Genomic DNA, 17,630 nt, shown 5'->3' on the forward strand with positions numbered 1-17,630 from the left:
ATTGATATTTATAGGACATTCCATCCAAAAACAACAGAATACAGTTTCTTCTCAAGTGCTCATGGAATATTTCCAGGATAGACCATATCTTGTGTGACAAATCAAGCCTTTGTAAATTTAAGAAAATTGACATCGTATCAAGTATCTTTTCCGACCACAATGCTATGAGACTAGATATCAATTACAGGAAAAAATCTGTAAAAAATACAAACACATGGAGGCTAAACAACACACTACTTAATAACCAAGAGATCACTGAAGAAATCAAAGAGGAAATCAAAAAATACCTAGAAACAAATGACAATGAAAACACGATGACCCAAAACTTATGGGATGCAGCAAAAGCAGTGCTAAGAGGGAAGTTTATAGCAATACAATCCTACCTTAGGAAACAAGAAACATCTCAAATAAACAACCTAACCTTACACTTATAGCAATTCGAGAAAGAAGAACAAAAAAACCCCAAATTTAGCAGAAGGAAAGAAATCATAAAGATCAGATCAGAAATAAATGAAAAAGAAATGAAGGAAACTATAGCAAAGATTAATAAAATTAAAAGCTGGTTCTTTGAAAAGATAAACAAAATTGATAAACCATTAGCCAGACTCATCAGGAAAAAAATACAGAAGACTCAAATCAATAATATTAGAAATGATAAAAGGAGAAGTAACAACTGACACTGTAGAAATACAAAGGATCATTATAGGATTATAGAAAGGATTATAGAGATTACTATAAGCAACTATATGCCAATAAAATGGACAACCTGGAAGGAATGGACAAATTCGTAGAAATGCACAACCTTCCAAGACTGAACTAGGAAGAAATAGAGAATATGAACAGACCAATCACAAGCACTGAAATTGACACTGTGATTAAAAAATCTTCCAACAAACAAAAGCCCAGGACCAGATGGCTTCACAGGCGAATTCTATCAAACATTTAGAGAAGAACTAACACCTATCCTTCTCAAACTCTTCCAAAATATAGCAGAGGCAGGAACACTCACAAACTCATTCAATGAGGCCACCATCACCATTACACCAAAACCAGACAAAGATGTCCCACAGAAAGAAAACTACAGGACAATATCACTGATGAACATAGATGCAAAAATCCTCAACAAAATACTGGCAAGGAGAATCCAACAGCACATTAAAAGGACCATACACCCTGATCAAGTGGGTTTTATCCCAGGAATGCAAGGAATCTTCAATGTACGGAAATCAATCAATGTGATACACCATATTAACAAATTGAAGGAGAAAAACCACATGATCATGTCAATAGATGCAGAGAAAGCTTTCAACAAAATGCAACATCCATTTACGATAAAAACCCTCCAGATTGTAGGCATAGAGGGAACTTACCTCAACATAATAAAGGCCATATATGGCAAACCCACAGCCAACATTGTCCACAATGGTGAAAAACTGAAACCATTTCCATTAAGATCAGGAACAAGGCAAGGTTGCCCACTCTCACCAGTATTATTCAACATAGTTTTGGAAGTTTTAGCCACAGCAATCAGAGAAGAAAAAGAAATAAGAAGAATCCAATTTGGAAAATAAGAATTAAAGCTGTCACTGTTTGCAGTTGACATGATACTATACATACAGAATCCTAAAGATGCTACCAGAAAACTAATAGAGCTAATCAATGAATTTGTTTAAGTAGCAGGATACAAAATTAAAGCACAGAAATCTCTTGCATTCCTATACACTAATGATGAAAAATCAGAAAGTGAAATTAAGAAGACACTCCCATTTACCATTGCAACAAAAATAATAAAATATCTAGGAATAAACCTACCTAAGGAGACAAAAGACCTGTATGTAGAAAATTATAAGGCATTGATTAAAGAAATTAAAGATGATACAAATAGATGGAGAGATATACCATGTTCTTGGATTGGAAGAATCAACATTGTGAAAATGACTCTACTACCCAGAGCAATCTACAGATTCAATGCAATCCCTATTAAACTACCACCGGCATTTTTCACAGAACTAGAACAAAAAAATTTCACAATTTGTATGGAAACAAAAAAGACCCCGAATAGCCAAAGCAATCTTGAGAAATAGGACCTAATGAAACTTAAAAGCTTTTGCACAGCAAAGGAAAACATAAGACGAAAAGACAACCCACAGAATGGGAGAAAATATTTGCAAAAAAATCAACTGACAAAGGATTAATCTCCAAAATTTACAAGCAGCTCATGCAGCTCAATATCATAAAAACAAACAACCCAATTCAAAAATGGACAGAAGACCTAAATAGACATTTCTCCAAAGAAGATATACAGATTGCCAACAAACACATGAATGGATGCTCAACATCACTAATCCTTAGGGAAATGCAAATGAAAACTACAATGAGGTATCACCTCACACCAGTCAGAATCATCATCAAAATCTCTACAAACAATAAATGCTGGATAGGGTGTGGCGAAAAGGGAACCCTTTGCACTGTTGGTCGGAATATAAATTGATACAGCCACTATGGAGAACAGTATGGAGGTTCCTTAAAAAACTAAAAATAGAACTACCATATGACCCAGCAATCCCACTACTGGGCATATACCCTGAGAAAACCATAATTCAAAAAGAGTCATGTACCACAATGTTCATCGCAGCTCTATTTACAATAGCCAGGATATGGAAGCAACCTAAGTGTCCATTGGCAGGTGAATGGATAAAGAAGATGTGGCACATATATACAGTGGAATATTACTCAGCCATAAAAAGAAACGAAATTGAGTTAATTGTAGTTAGGAGGATGGACCTAGAGTCTGTCATACAGAGTGAAGTAAGTCAGAAAGAAAAACAAATACCGTATGCTAACACATATATATGGAATCTAAGAAAAAGAAAAGTTCATGAAGAACATAGGTGCAAGACGGGAATAAAGATGCAGACCAACTAGAGAATGGACTTGAGGATACGGGAAGGGGAAAGGGTAAGCTGGGACAAAGTGAGAGAGTGGCATGGACATATATACACTACCAAATGTAAAATAGATAGCTAGTGGGAAGCAGCCGCATAGCACAGGGAGATCAGCTCTGTGCTTTGTGACCACCTAGAGGGGTGGGATAAGGAGGGTGGGAGGGAGGGAGATGCAAGAGGGAAGAGATATGGTGGGAGGGAGGGACACGCAAGAGAGAAGAGCTATGTGGATATATGTGTATGTATAACTGATTCACTTTGTTATAAAACAGAAACTAACACACCATTGTAAAGCAATTATACTCCAATAAAGATGTTTTTTTAAAAATCCCATCTTCTATTGATAGAGCTGTTGATGTTTTCCTATAACACTTTGTAGAAAGTCTTGTTTAATATTTGCTGACACACAGGAGCTTCGTAAATGCCAAATCCATTCAATTAAGAAGAAAAAAGATAGCAGAGAGTAAAAATATCTTGACAAAGGTCCAACAAATATTTAAGGTTTTGCCCTGAGTCATTCTGTCTGTGTTTCTCTCTTCTCTCTTTGGATAATTATGAAAAAGAACTATGATAGCTTCCTGTGAGTATAGCTAACTAAAGGATATTTTTAAGAGAGATGTACATGAATGTATAAGGCAATAGGTCTTGCTTGTTTGGGGTTCATTTAGATTTGATTTTACTTTATGTTCTTTTAAACAGCATGGGTCTGTCATCTCTGAGTTGACTCCTTCAGCACCCTAACAGACCAAACTTTTCATCTGAAGATTGTTTTATCATTAAAATTGCGCTAAATTTAGATTCCTCTCAAGTTCTGTATGTTATTTCACAGTAAAGGTGCAGAAGTATACCCAATCATCACTGTGGGGTAATTGTGAGCTAGGCTGACTATGAAAATAAACTTCTCTATCCCTTCCCCACCCTCCCACTTTCTATAATACAATGGTCCATCTGTGAGGTAAGAGGGACCAACTCCACTTTAAAACAGAAAATAATTTTTAGCCACTCATGTATTAGAAAAAAAAAAGCTGTAAAATAAATGTCAAACTGCTTAGTCATTTCTTTCTTAAAATAATTGACCTAAAGTTCAGAAAAGGGCAAGAAAGACAAACTATTAGGCACAGTAAGAGAGGGATTATATTCAATAGCAATTTTCTTTAAAACATTTTAAGTATTTCTGATATGTGCAAGAGTTTCTCACCCCCATAATAATTTCTCATTCAATAAGTCAAATTTGACAGTTTTAGTTACTGCACAGTGTCTGGAGAAAATGTTCATATATATATCTTCTCTCTCTCTGTCTCTTTCTCCCTCTCTCTCTGTTGTGAATACCAAATCATTTCAAAGATCATGCATCTTTTCAAAACTCTACTTCTTTCACCTAATTCTACCTGTAGTAATTTAAGTCTTAGTGTAGAGTTCCCTCTACCTCAAATACTCTATTACTGTTTGCATTAGGGACATCCAGCTATGGACAAGGTTTCTTTAGTTCCAGTTTGGTTATTGAGGTCTCAATATTTAAAACATTGCTTCTGAATTTGCATCCCCTCATTCCTAGGGATTTTTGACAATATTAAGGGAGAGGTATGAGCATTACACAATGTTTAATAAAGCTCTGTGAACTCTGAAGATTGTCTAGAACATTTAAGTTCCCCTAATATGACCTCTAATCAATTATCAAATTACTCTCTAAGTTTCCCAGACAAGCCAATATGGACAAGTGGTCAATCTAAAATACTGCTACAAAGGATATGACTATTTTTTCTCTAAACTGTTTTCATCTTGTTTTTGAAAGACTTGTGATGAAACCAAATTCTACAAAGCTGAATAAATATAACAAGATAGGAAATGTCCTACAGCTAATTGTGCTCCAAATAAAAGACATATGTCAAGAAAATTGTCACATTCTATTACATTTTTGAAGCTCTATATAACAGTTAGCAAGGATTGGCTGAAAGATGGCCTAGGAAACAACGTCCCTGGAAGTCATCCCCTGTGAAGTTGAAGGTAGTGAGGTGGGTCTCTTCTAGCTTCCCTTTACACACTTTACTATTTAGCATTATACTTCCTCCTGTTGACTCCACCTCCTGCAAATCCATGGGCAAGTTCCTAGGAGGTTCTTAACCTGGCAGCTAGCTATAGGCTAGAGGGGTTAGGCATAATTAACTATTCCTTACTATGAATCCACTATATTTCCTTCCAGAGCATTAATTCAGACCCAGGTTATGCCCCTCTGGGCAGTGGCCAGAAGAATTCAGACCACAGAATACAGAGAGCATAAGGTAGTAATAACTCTATTCACCCAAGCCACTTTGCCTGAAAGGACCCATTCACTGCATTGAGAAGGCCTGAGATGTGACCAGAAGGTGGGGCTTGCTAGACTGACTGCAACATTTCTCACCTCCTAGAACAGTATCAGGCCATGGAATTCTCTATAAATCAGGAGAGTTATTGAGAAACAGTTTGGAACACCATTTCTACATGTTGCTGCAAGCACCGTAACTCTCTCTAGCTCTTGAGTTGATTAAGGATTCCGGTAGCTTCATAAATAATGTGTTTCTAAACTTTGTATTCATTTCACTGTTTTACATTTAAGAGAAGACCTAGAAAATAAGTTTAAAAATATACCAAGAATTGGACAAAAAAATTCAGATTTCAAAAAATTGTGTTAACTGAAAATTCACACATATTTTTCACTTTGAGAAGATGAAGGATAATGAAGGTGATAAATTTAGGTATATTTTTACCTTAAGGTTCTTAATTTTTAATTATACATTTCACTTTCAAACACAGTATGATATTTAATTATTTTATTAAATTATATTAACAATTTGAGGTTATAATCAGAAAAACTAGTTGGTGATATTTCTCTGCAGCTGATATAAGGCATCTCAAACATTCCACAAGCAACATTATTAATACAAAGTATTTTTTTACCTATTATCTAAGAGGTAAATTTCTTGATGTGGGAATGGTTCTTTGTCACAGAGAGTGACAGTCTTGTTGAAAGTATTTTTTAGTTGCTTTCCTCATTTTACATGCCTCTTATACATGTCCTTATACAATTCCATCTTGGGCCTCAGTATAGTCTCTGAACACCTTCCTTCCAACTCTTAAACCACATAGCTAGAGTATCTGATTAATCTCATGGGTCATGAGGTATATTTTGGTAACTAATAGAAAATTAGATTTCTAAAAATTAGTGGAAATATGCACCTCATAAACTTAGTTGAGAATCCTTAAGCCTTGAAATATCTTAACTACTCAGCATAGGTCCTGGCCAAAGCTTCCAGTCTTTACCAACAGGAAAATGTATTCATTCACTCAGCACATCTCTATTGAATGCCTAATGTATGCTGGCACCTTGTTTGGCTCTGTTCCAGAAAATTTTTGAGAGACATCTTAAGAAATATTAAGGAACAAAAAGGAGCCAATAAGAGGGAATAATTTAAACGTGGAAAAAATGACCAGAGAATCGATACTCCAGGTTTAAGTGGATTACTTTGAGGACGGGTAAGTAGAAGGAATTTAGAAACCTGCCCCCTTCTTATTATTTTCACTGTGGAGTGACCATATTTTCAGCTCCTGAGGCCCTTTATGAGGAGCTGTGGGCCTAGACGCTTGGAGATCTCTGTGAGTTGCTTTCCCTGTCTTTTCTCCTCCCCCTCTGCCCCCTCATCCGGGTTCAGGACGGAATCAGCTGGAAAATTCAATTACTCACCCCCTTAAGGTCAGCTCCCATACATTTCTTTCGCCTCCCGCCTCAGAGTACAGTTCAGCTCTTTAAGAGACAAGCCTCTGAATGAAGCTAGCGTAGAATTTAAACATTCAAGAGAGAAACCTGTCAGTTTCAGACCTCGAAGGAGAGCTTCCCTATAAGATCATGGGTTTTGACCTCTTGGGTCCCTCCATCTCACCTTCATCCCTTTCTTTTAGTTCTCGGTTTAAAAAAAATATTAAAAATTCTTTTCGGAGCAGGCAAAGCAATGAGTCCGCTGGTTCCACGTCTGCTATAAGAAGCCGACTTTTGCACAAGGATAAGGTTACGGCTGGCAGCCCAGAACTCCAGCGGTGTGGCGGATCAGACGCTGGGCTCCTCCCCTCCCCCGCCGACGAACAAGAGGCTAACAGACGGGTGCAAGGAGACAAGTAGCTGTTTTTATTGAATACAGAAGCTCCTTGAAAACTCTGTGGACTCCAGGGCTCTCCTGCAATTCCTTTCATTCCCAAAGTGCTGGAGCCAAGCACGCGTCCCCCGTAACTCCCTCCCATTTCTTCTCGGGGATTTGGGTAGGAGAAGAGGGAGGGGAGGAGTGGGGAGATGGGGAGGGGGGTGGTTGGTGGGCTGGGCTTGCAGGGAGACCTGATTCTTGGGCAAAGGAGAGGGGGGCGGGCTCGGGGCTGCCCGCGAGGCGTGTGATTGGGTCTGACCTTCAGCGGGCTTGTCAGTTTCGCCCGGGGTAAGGGGGGAGCCGGAGGGGAGTGGGCGGAGGAGGGGGCTGCCCAGAGCCTCTCGTCCGGCCCACAGACGGCATGAAGCCTTTAGGGGCACGCAGTCCTCACAGATTTTTGGTTGAAGCCCCTCATCTGCCTTCAGTCTGAAGGCAGGGCCCCGCAGAGGACGGATCGGAGGGTCCCGACCAGCGGGGCCGACCGAGAAGGAGAGGAGGGGGCGAGAGACAGGAAGGAAGCAAACCATCAAATCTAAAGAAAAAGCCCTTTGACTTTTTCCCCCTCTCCCTTCCAATGGCTGTGTAGCAAACATCCCCGACGATACCTTGGAAGGGAGTTGGTCTGCAGTCGCGTTTTCGTGGTTTGAGTTCACAGTTGTGAGTGCGGGGCTCGGAGATGGAGCGGTGGTCCTCTAGGTGGAAAACGAAACGGTGGCTCTGGGATTTCACCATAACAACTCTCGCACTGACTTTCCTCTTCCAGGCTAGAGAGGTCAGAGGAGGTAAGAAAAAATGGTTTTGGGAAGGTGGGAGATTGCTGTCTTTCTCATTCTGTGCCCCTCCCCCCTTCCTTCTTCCAACCCCCCCCCCCCTCCCAAAGAAGCAATTCTCTTAAATCCAGATTGTAGCTGCCATCAGGTTGGAAGTGAAGACTGGAGAGATGGATGTAGGCGGGACAGTAATGGGAGAAGAGGTAGCAGGAAAAAAAGATCTGTCAGGCACAGAGCCTGCTGAAATGCCCTTCACCACTTTCCAGGGGCTTTGAAAAGAGGAAAAGTATTACCTTGAACACAAGGGCAGTTGTACAAAGCTTTTGTTTGAGGAACAGTCCTTAGACTGCCCTTTGAACACATCTTCTGGTTTCTTCAGATTCTAACTAATGGAAAAGCTTTTTTGAAGGTGAGCTGAGGAGAAAATATAGAGAAAGTGTATTAAATGAACCTTGATGAAGTTCTCAAGCTGTTTTACTTTTAGGGATATGAGAGGAAGCAGGGGGCCTGAATCTTGAACACTGAGAACACTGTGTGTGTGTGTGTGTGTGTGTGTGTGTGTGTGTGTGTGTGTGTGTGTGTGTGTGGCATTTTGAGGAGATGTTAAGAGGAAAAAATGGGAGATTATAAGAAACGGATAAAGATAGGAAGAACTTTTTTCCCGGGGTTTCAGCCCCCTCCTCCTCCTGTGAGCCCTCCCACCCCCAACTTCTTCTTGCAGGTTGGACGTGCAGCTCTCTTGGAGAATGATGAAACTCGCCAAGCAAATGGGGTGGGGGTGGAGGAATAGGGATTGGAGGGAAGGGGAGGGGGCGTGGGGTGGGATGGGAGGAGAGAGGTAAGGAAAAGTTCCTACGTGGCACCACCAAATATTCAATGACCAGACCTGCTCGGGAGACTACAGCCCTGTCAGTACCCAAGGAGGGAGAGCGACTTCACTCCTCCCCTCCGCCTCCTCCCTCCCCTTCCCCCGCCCTTTCCCGCAAAGGCATGTGGCTGGAGCGGTCCGTTAGGTGCTGTAGACACGGCTGGCGGGAGGACTCCTTTGGAGTTAAGGGAGCCCAAACAGCTTAGAGTAAAAAAGCAAGCTTTGTCAGGAGTGCGCAGAGAAGTGGGGGGGTAAGAAGGAGGGTGGCGAGGATTGGCTGAGGGAGAAAGAAACTGTCAACCCCAAATGCGCAGGCTTTAGCGGAAACCTGAGTCTGACCCTGTGGGTGCCAAGATCTGAGTTCTCCCTAATGGGAGTTAGCGCTCCCGGAGGCCGAGCTCTGCGAAACCAGGTCTGTATTTCTTCCCCACACTTTGTGATGTTCACCTTCCTGAGTAGCGGGCAGTGGTGGATTATTCCTCTGTGACTTTTCCTGGAGAATACAGTCAGAGCCTCATTAGGACTATATTTGAATTTTGAAGTTATGCTAATTACGTGGATTCATTCATTTCTACATTTTAAAAAATAAGTAGTAGAGTCTTGAAAGTGGAATCCATCAAAAATTTGTATTTTACCTTTGGTACCTGGTCACCAGCTGGATTGGTCAGTTCTGTCAGCAGGTCTGCCCTCTGCTGGTTTTATTTATTATTTGGAATTCAAGCAACTGTGTTAGTAAATGAGGCCTCTTAAAATCCTTCTAAGTATATACAGTGATGCTGAAAAAGGACACTCAATTAAGGAAGAACAGATATGCTGTTTCTTTTTGAGCTTTTTCAGCTATTTCTTTTGTTCAAACGTAGGAAAAAGTATCATAATGGCAGGTTTTTTTTTTTTTTTTAATGTGGAAACTAAGACTTTCTTCAATGAAGACAGATGCACTATAAACTCAAGAGATGTTATCATAGGCATTCAGGGGTTATTTCACTGAAGATGTTTCATTTCCACACTGGGACTTCCTTAAAGCTCTAAGGAGATCAGAAAGATCAAATTTCTACACTTGTGATGCATAATTTTTTCATTTAAATGTAGCTGCATACCTAAAACCCTTTTAAACAAACATCTCAGTACCACATCAAATAAATGGTGGAAAAAGAACCTTCTCTATTATTATAAAGCCATCTAATGTGAGAAATAGCAAACTTTAAGGATAATATGTTGTTTCTGTCATTTTTGATGAAATGTCTTGAAAGTTATATGGTTATTTGGATCTTCATATTGTAAGATTTGGTATTTGTTTCACCAAGTTACTAGGTGCTTATTGCTTAGTGGGAAGCTACACATTTTAAACCTACTCTTGTAGTCATTCTCTGGCCCTTAATGAACTTCAAAAAGGAAATAGTATATTATATATTAATGCTTAAAAAGGAAACACTAGCCTGAATCATCTCACAAGGGGAAAATAAACTCAAGGTCTAGCTCTCATACTAGCCTTCAGATTTGCAATTGATGTAGCAATGAATAAGTTCCTAAATAAGGTATTATGTACTAGCATTATACTATAATTTATTGATTTCATTGAGGCGCACTGGTGTGATTTGGTTGCTAAACCAAAAGATAATTTAAAACAGCCTATTTTCATCTAAAATTTGTATTTCTTGGATTAAAAACACTAAAGCCTTAAAAAGTTCTGAGTCATAAAAAATTGGACTCTAAAAATGTGTAGTTAGGATCCTGAAACATCTAATCTTACAGAGAAAAGTTCTTGGAGTGAATGAATTAAAAGAAAATTTATGAACAAACACAGAGTTATATTATTTTACCTTGCAAATCCAAACTCTGTAACTTGGTAATCTTTAACTTACTTATTTAAAGTTTAGTATTTATTATGATTTAGCATAAAAGAGTAAGCATTATTTTTTACAATATATTTGCATTAACTTCAATTTCATGATTCATATATTTGCTTATGGTTAATATAAATGTTTTATCTCATGAATTCATGAATTTCATTTTCAATTAATTCATTACTTATTATAGGTAGAAGCTGAGATTCACCTGGAATTTATAGTGACTACAGCCTGTGATTGTGTTAAGGTAGACAGTTTTAAGATAGATGGTTTTAAGTGGTTTTTAAAGGAGTTAAGCTAAATTGAGTACAAAGGAAAAAAAAATCTAATTGAATCATTTTTCACTAATTAAGATGGTATTCAACCTTTGGTGGTTGAGCCAGTACTGTGCTTTGCAAAAAGTTGATTAATTTTATGAAGAACTTTCAGAGCTTGTCAGCAATTGGTAATGAGCCCTGCTGGAGTGTTTTGAGTGCCTGGGATCAGCAGGTGAAATGGTGCTGGCTTCCAGAGTATGTGCTAATCCAACTTTGCAAAGAGATCAAGTTTGTCCCTGTGCTTACTTAATCAGAAATCAGTTAAAAGATCAGATATGCTTCTGATGACAAATGCAATGTCTTCTATGATTATTAACATTGCCTTTCCATTTGTTTTTTAAATCAAAATGGACAAAGTCTGTAATAAACAATAAAGAAAAATAGGTATCTTATGAGAAGCATCTTCCTGAATCTTTTATACAGATAACCTTAGTTTAGGTGACACATATATATTCAGTTAATTATAGACACTTTCACAAAATTGTCTATTAGTTTTGAAATTAAGTTTATCAATATCTTAATGTGACAATTCACTTTATAATTAATACTTAACTAGAATCTACTTTATAAAAATCACTCTCTAAGAGGTACTCTCAGAGTTTCAAAAAAAGTTATAAAGTTGCAAAACAAGAAATGTATATACCTAGGTAGTATGATTTCTTATGATTTATGTAATTAATTTTTAGCTTCTGTGTTTGCCTCAATTTGTGACTAAAATTGAAGGAGCACATTATTCAAGTTATCACTAAAATATAGCAAGGCAAATATGAGCCTCTTTTCAGATTTGTGGATAGGATTTCTTACAAAAAACCTAAGCAGTCGCCTTTCTTTTCTAAAATTTTGCTTCTTTTCTGAGACAAATTTCTCTTCACTCTGATTAATTTATAGAAGCACTACCTATGTAATGATAATGAATGGACTTGAATCAAGCTTGGGTGAGAGTGTGTAATAAAAAGCTGAAGTTTTTCAAAGGAAGAAAAGGTGTTTGGATTTTTTAAAGAGAATGCTTGAGATAGAAATTCTTATAAAAATTGCATCTCTATACTACCTTCTCACTTTACTAACGAGGAAACTAAGGCACAGAGAATTTATTAGCTGAGTCCTCTTTCTCAAAAAAATATATTCTTATAATAGTCAAGGTTTTTCTAATGAGTAAGGTGAAGATTTGCAATAGTGATAAAAATATCTTTAAATAACAGTAGTCTGAGACAATGGAATAAACAATTATTACTTAATGTATATGTATTTATAGAATATGGGATGACCAAATATTACTTAAATGTACATGCTGGAGTTTAAATTAGTGAGAAGATAGATTAAGTGAAAATGACTGATTTAAAGAAAAACAGGAAATTATAGAAAGCATTTAAAAATTCCTCAAAGTCCCAAGGTTAGAGATAGGTAATTTGTATCGTTAATATGCCTAATTATGTGATTCTATAAGATTATCTGTATCAAAGTAGAAAGCACAACAGTTTGTAAAATATTTTTTGTATACATATCTTGCTGGATTAAGAACATAGTTTTTTATCTTCTCTAAAGTTACTAATGGAGGACCCAGTACAGCTTCAAATTTTCAAGAAGCTAAGAAAATTATATATTTATTTCAAATAAGGCAAATAGTGTCAAATTTCTATGCTTTTCATGTTTATTTTAGATTGGGTAATATATATTATATATAATTGTCTGGCTTTTATTAATAAGTCAGACAATAAATTGATTTTTACTTGATATGGGTTATTTGTTTAAAAGATAATTTTTTCCAAACAAGTGGTCAGCTTTGAAAAAAAATAAGAGAGCACTTAGTAGTGCAAATTCTAATTCAAGTTTTTCTTTTGGATTGTCAAAGTGTCTGAAATCACATAAATACCTTTTACTTTAGGAATAAATGGACACTTAATTTGTAAGGAAGTACTCCCTCTTAATGGGCTACCATGATATGTTGTGCTGCAACCACTATGGTAGAGCTAGTATTTCAACCAAATAAAGTTTTTTCCTCTCTTTTGGGAAATGCAGTATATGTCCTTAGGGTCCTGAAGAAGAAGCTATGGAAGTTAATATTTATACTCATGGCTAACTCTAACAATTTATATAAATATAGGGTTTTATAAATATTGAGCCAGTCCTATCATTTTATATAATTTTTAGTGATGATATTTAAGTATTTGAAAGCCAGAATCATATTGTATCCTAAATACACTTTTCTTTCCCATCTGCCTTTGGAGAAATAATTAAGTGCAGTTGGTCTGTGATCATTAGGAATTCAGGGCAATTGCAGAGGGGGAGCTGAGGGCTGATTTGCATTTCTGCTTTTACTCCTCCACTTCCTTCATTTAATAGTGGGAAAATGTGGCCTGAGCTGGGTGTGGTGAGATGAAACCAAACTTTTTTTTGTCTGTTGAAGTTTTGTTCCTTAGCAAAGAAGAAAGAGAGGTATGCACATGTGCTATAAAAAGTTGCAGCGCTCCCTAAGTTCTCTCACTGAAGAGTCCATTTTAAATTCAGTTTTCAGGTGTACTAAAAGTACACTATAACAAATTTCCTAAATTTGGACTTTCTCTACTCATTTCTTTTGCAATTTAATTCAGAAACTAAGGGGTTTTGTTTTTCATTTAACTGCCTTCTATATTCTAATGCATCTAATATATTTACTTCTCCTTTCAAAACCCTAATATGATTTTATTTTTATAGATAATCTTGGGTTTGTTTTTTATTTCTACTTTCAGTAGTGTCAGAACTCAACATGAATAATATTATCTGGTAGAGAAGATGAAAGTCAATTTTAAAGTGATTTAGTGAGTAGTATCTATCAGTTGCAGTCTTTGGCTTACTACTGACTTGGCTAGTGGTTCTTTAGACATTGGCTGATCACCAGACCTACTGTTATCTGGTAAAATAAACTCTTTGCTTGCTGCGCATGGAATTAGAGACCGTGCTATTAATTTAGGAGAAAGAACTCAGAGAAAAGAAAGGTTATCATATTTCAGAGTAAGAGACCAGCTTAAATACGACTTGACAATTGAGAACTAAAACAAACCTGTGTAAAAGTGCTTTAGCACAATCAACTTTTGCAATTCCCTCAAACCTTCTTTTTTTTCCTTAAAAAGCATTTCTTTCTTATTTTAACCAAATTTAATTGCTCTTGAATGGCCTTGTACTGTACAGGCAAATGAAGGTCCCTATTCATAGAACTTGAGTGCATAGGGTGTCAGTGGAAGCTTCCTTCCTCTGTCTGACTGGTAAACTCACATCCGGGCTTAAACGAGCGAACCTTAGATGGTATGAGGTGGTTGGTTTTCCTTCCTCACTCAGATTTTCACAAACAACTTCCCGAAAGGATGCCTGCCAGAAAGAGCAGTAGCTGCAATTCCTGACAAAACTAATAAGAAGCTCTAGCGCACTTTCCTACTTTGTGTTCTTGGATAGCTCTGCAGAGAAAGAGCCATAAATATTAGAGTGGTGTTTGCCCTTAATACTCTTTTTAGACTGTGGAGGACAACCTACTACTTGCTGTCATTCTTGAACGCTGATGAATCTTCAAAATACTTCACTGGTTTTGAAGACAAAAGTATTGTCCAAATGGCCTAGCGTGGTGTAGAGTACCCTTCAGGATGTGGCCCTTCTGTACGTCCAGGCTCACGATCAGCCTTTTCCCACCTGCTGCCACCTCACTCCCATTCACCCTGCACTTCAGGCATGTTGAACCTCTTGCCCATATTCTCCCCTATCTTCGAACACACTATTCTTTTTACCTGGAATGTATGTTTCCTTCTCATCCATCTCTCAGATGCCTTCTCATACTTCAAGATTTAGCTCAAGCTTCATACTCCAGGCAGATATAATAACAAGCTCTCACGCTGAATGCATGCCCATTATGTACCAGGTCCTGTTGTAAGCACTTTTTGTATAAAATATCATTTCATTCTGACAATTGTCCTGGAAGTAAGCTAATACTAAAATCTCCATTTTACCCATAAGGAAATTGAAAAACAGAGAAGTTAATTATCTTGCTTAAGACCATACAACTACTATGTGATAGACCTGGGATTTGAACCCAGGCAATCATGCTCCAGAGACCTTGCTTTTTATCACTTGCCCATGTTTACTGTGTATTCTTAATGCTTTTACACAGCCTTCATGACTTTGCTTATGATTATGGTGCCCTGGGGCCTAACATTAATGCACAAATCATGCAGCTGCACCACAGTGAATATCATGTAAATTGTGTGAATAACTTGAATGCCACCAAGGAAAAATATAAAGAGACTCTCATTAAAGATGATGTTATAATTCAGGTAGCTCTTCAGCCTGCACTAAAGTTCAGTGTTGGAGGACCTGTCACCCTTCCCATTTTAGGGACAAACTTAAGACCTAATGATGGTGGAGAACCCAAAGGGGAGTGGATGGAAGCTAGTAAATGTTACTTTATTTCCTTTGACTGATTGAAGGAGAAGTTGACAGCTGTATCTCTTGGCATTCAAGGTTCAGATTGGGGTTGGCCTGGTTTCATTAAGTTACAAGGACACTTACAAATTGCTGCCTGTTCTAATCAGGATCCATTACAAGGAACAACAGTTCTTTTCCACTTTGGGGGATTGGTATGGTAGTATGCTTAATACCTTCAGTATAGAAGTGTCAGATCTGATTATCTAAAAGCTGTTTGGAATGTAATCAACTGGGAGAATGTAACTGAAAGATACATGGTTTGCAAACAAACAAACAAACAAACAAACATGCACACACACATTATAATTATTTTAAAAATTTCTCATGTATATGTTAGCCTTTCTGTAGGAGTTGCTGGAGGGTAATGACTGTGATTTAGTTTTATTTCTTCCCCTGGTGTCTACCAACATGCCAGAATGCACAGGATATGATATAGTCACTATTTAGATTACTAATTATCTTCTTTGCTCAGCAGACTGGAACAAGGTTAAAATCTAGTTAACTTGGTGTGGTGTGAAGTGACCTCCTCATGTCATGTTGTTAGCAGTAATTAGATCTCTCCTCCCCCCCTTTTTTTTACGCATTCTCTGAAAGTGAATGAGTTGCAACTTCTTTCTAGCTTTCTTCATCTGGAAAATAGTTTTGCACATTCTCTCCAAAGATATCTTTAAATATTTGAAGCTCTTGATTGACCAGTTTACCTCTAAAACTGTAGTTTGCTTTACCATAGGAATCTGATCGAGAAAAATACCATATGAAGTCTTGTTTTTGCTTTGACAGCAACATAAATCATCATTTCATTTGTCTACATGATTTCAATTTGTAAAAGTAATAATTGGGAAATTTCCTCTCATATATTCATTTTTGAAACCTTTATTTCAGTTTTGCATCCTATTAAGGATTGTATGATTTTGCTTAATGACTGTTAGGAAGAGTAGCCTATCTATATTTATTGCTTTATGATTATTTTACTAAACTAGTTCTTTCAGAGAGCAGTTTGCATATTACACACGTAATTATTATATTAAGAAGTACCATCTTTAAGCAAGCAGTATGTAAAACTTCAAGTGCTTAATAAGGTTAATAGTCTGTAGGTGTAGAATTGTTTTTAATGAAAATTATATGTTTTTAATATTCTATTCCTATCCATTGTATGTTTTAGTTCCACTAAAATCATTAGGATGGATGTCTTTATCTACCTTATTTAATGTGTCTTAAGCACATAGATCGGAACTTAACACAGAGTAAACATTTGGAAAATTTTTGTTGAAAGAGGTAAAGGTGTTGACTGCAGCTCTAATGAATTGCTCTTCAATAACCTAATTGATGATCTGAGATGGATATAGGGTTATGTAGATCAGTTATTGCCAGTGTCTACAGAAGTATATTGAACAGATTTTTGCTGATACTATTGTGATTTCCTGAAAATAGCACTCTCTGTTTTGCTTCCAAGCAAGCTATGATCTTCACCCTGAACAGTCTCTCAATCTGCTTAGCATTGCTTTTTTACACAGAATTTAGATATTATCTCCTCTAGGAATACCTCTCCTTAACCACGAAGACTAGGATAATTGACCTTGTATAACATCCTAAAGCACACTGTACTAACTCCAACTTGAATACTTATCATAGAATATTTTTGATGATAAAATGAAAGCAGGGACTGCATCTTTTTCATCTCTGTAAGAATTTCTGGTGTCTAGGTCTAGCACCATACTTAGAGCATAATAGATGGCCAGTAAATATTCATTGAATGAATTAATGAACTCATAGCAAGACATTTTCACTAAAGTCAAGAAGACAGGGGTACTCAGTCCTGGCTTGATATCACAATCATTTTCAGTTACATCCCTATAGATATCAATTGAGTAGATTTTGTGCAGAATCCAAGAACAGCTGCTTTATAAGGCTCTACATATAATTTTGATGCACAACCAAGGGTTCATGAACCTTCTGTAATAGGAAATAAATGTATACAAAGATGAGGATGTGCCTAACTTGTGTAACAGGGTACTGGAAGTCAAGTGAAAGGTTATCTGCTATGTGGAAATCAGTTGATACATACCTTATTGCCAGACAGAAGTGGCTCTGCAAAAAACTGATTTAAGTAGATCAACTGATTATGATATTGATAATGCTTTTAAAAAAATCCTCCTCTCCATAGCATGTGATAAACTAAATGCCAATAAATATTGCTCTTCTCAACATTAAAGTCAAGCTGTTGTAATGAAAATATAATTTTAGTTTTATAATAAACATATTTTAATA

At 37.1% G+C, this 17,630-nt stretch overlaps 1 protein-coding gene and 1 pseudogene across 2 annotated transcripts in view; both read left to right on the forward strand.

Moving 5' to 3' along the window:
• The first annotated feature begins 7,439 nt into the window (after positions 1 to 7,439).
• Positions 7,440 to 17,630, forward strand: part of COL11A1 (collagen type XI alpha 1 chain) — a 198,906-nt gene continuing 188,715 nt past the window's right edge. The window contains exon 1 of one of the 2 annotated variants that reach the window (XM_007113602.4): positions 7,440 to 7,896. In XM_007113602.4, the coding sequence (XP_007113664.1) occupies positions 7,791 to 7,896 (106 nt within the window). In that variant the 5' untranslated portion in view covers positions 7,440 to 7,790. Of the gene's footprint in view, positions 7,897 to 8,917; positions 9,165 to 17,630 lie in introns of those variants that run through there. The other variant, XM_007113603.4, reaches the window with a different exon arrangement.
• LOC102984782 (superoxide dismutase [Mn], mitochondrial-like) lies at positions 8,093 to 15,628 on the forward strand (annotated as a pseudogene).

The sequence above is a fragment of the Physeter macrocephalus genome, chromosome 4 (genome assembly GCF_002837175.3).
Source record: "Physeter macrocephalus isolate SW-GA chromosome 4, ASM283717v5, whole genome shotgun sequence".
Classification (NCBI taxonomy): domain Eukaryota; kingdom Metazoa; phylum Chordata; class Mammalia; order Artiodactyla; family Physeteridae; genus Physeter; species Physeter macrocephalus.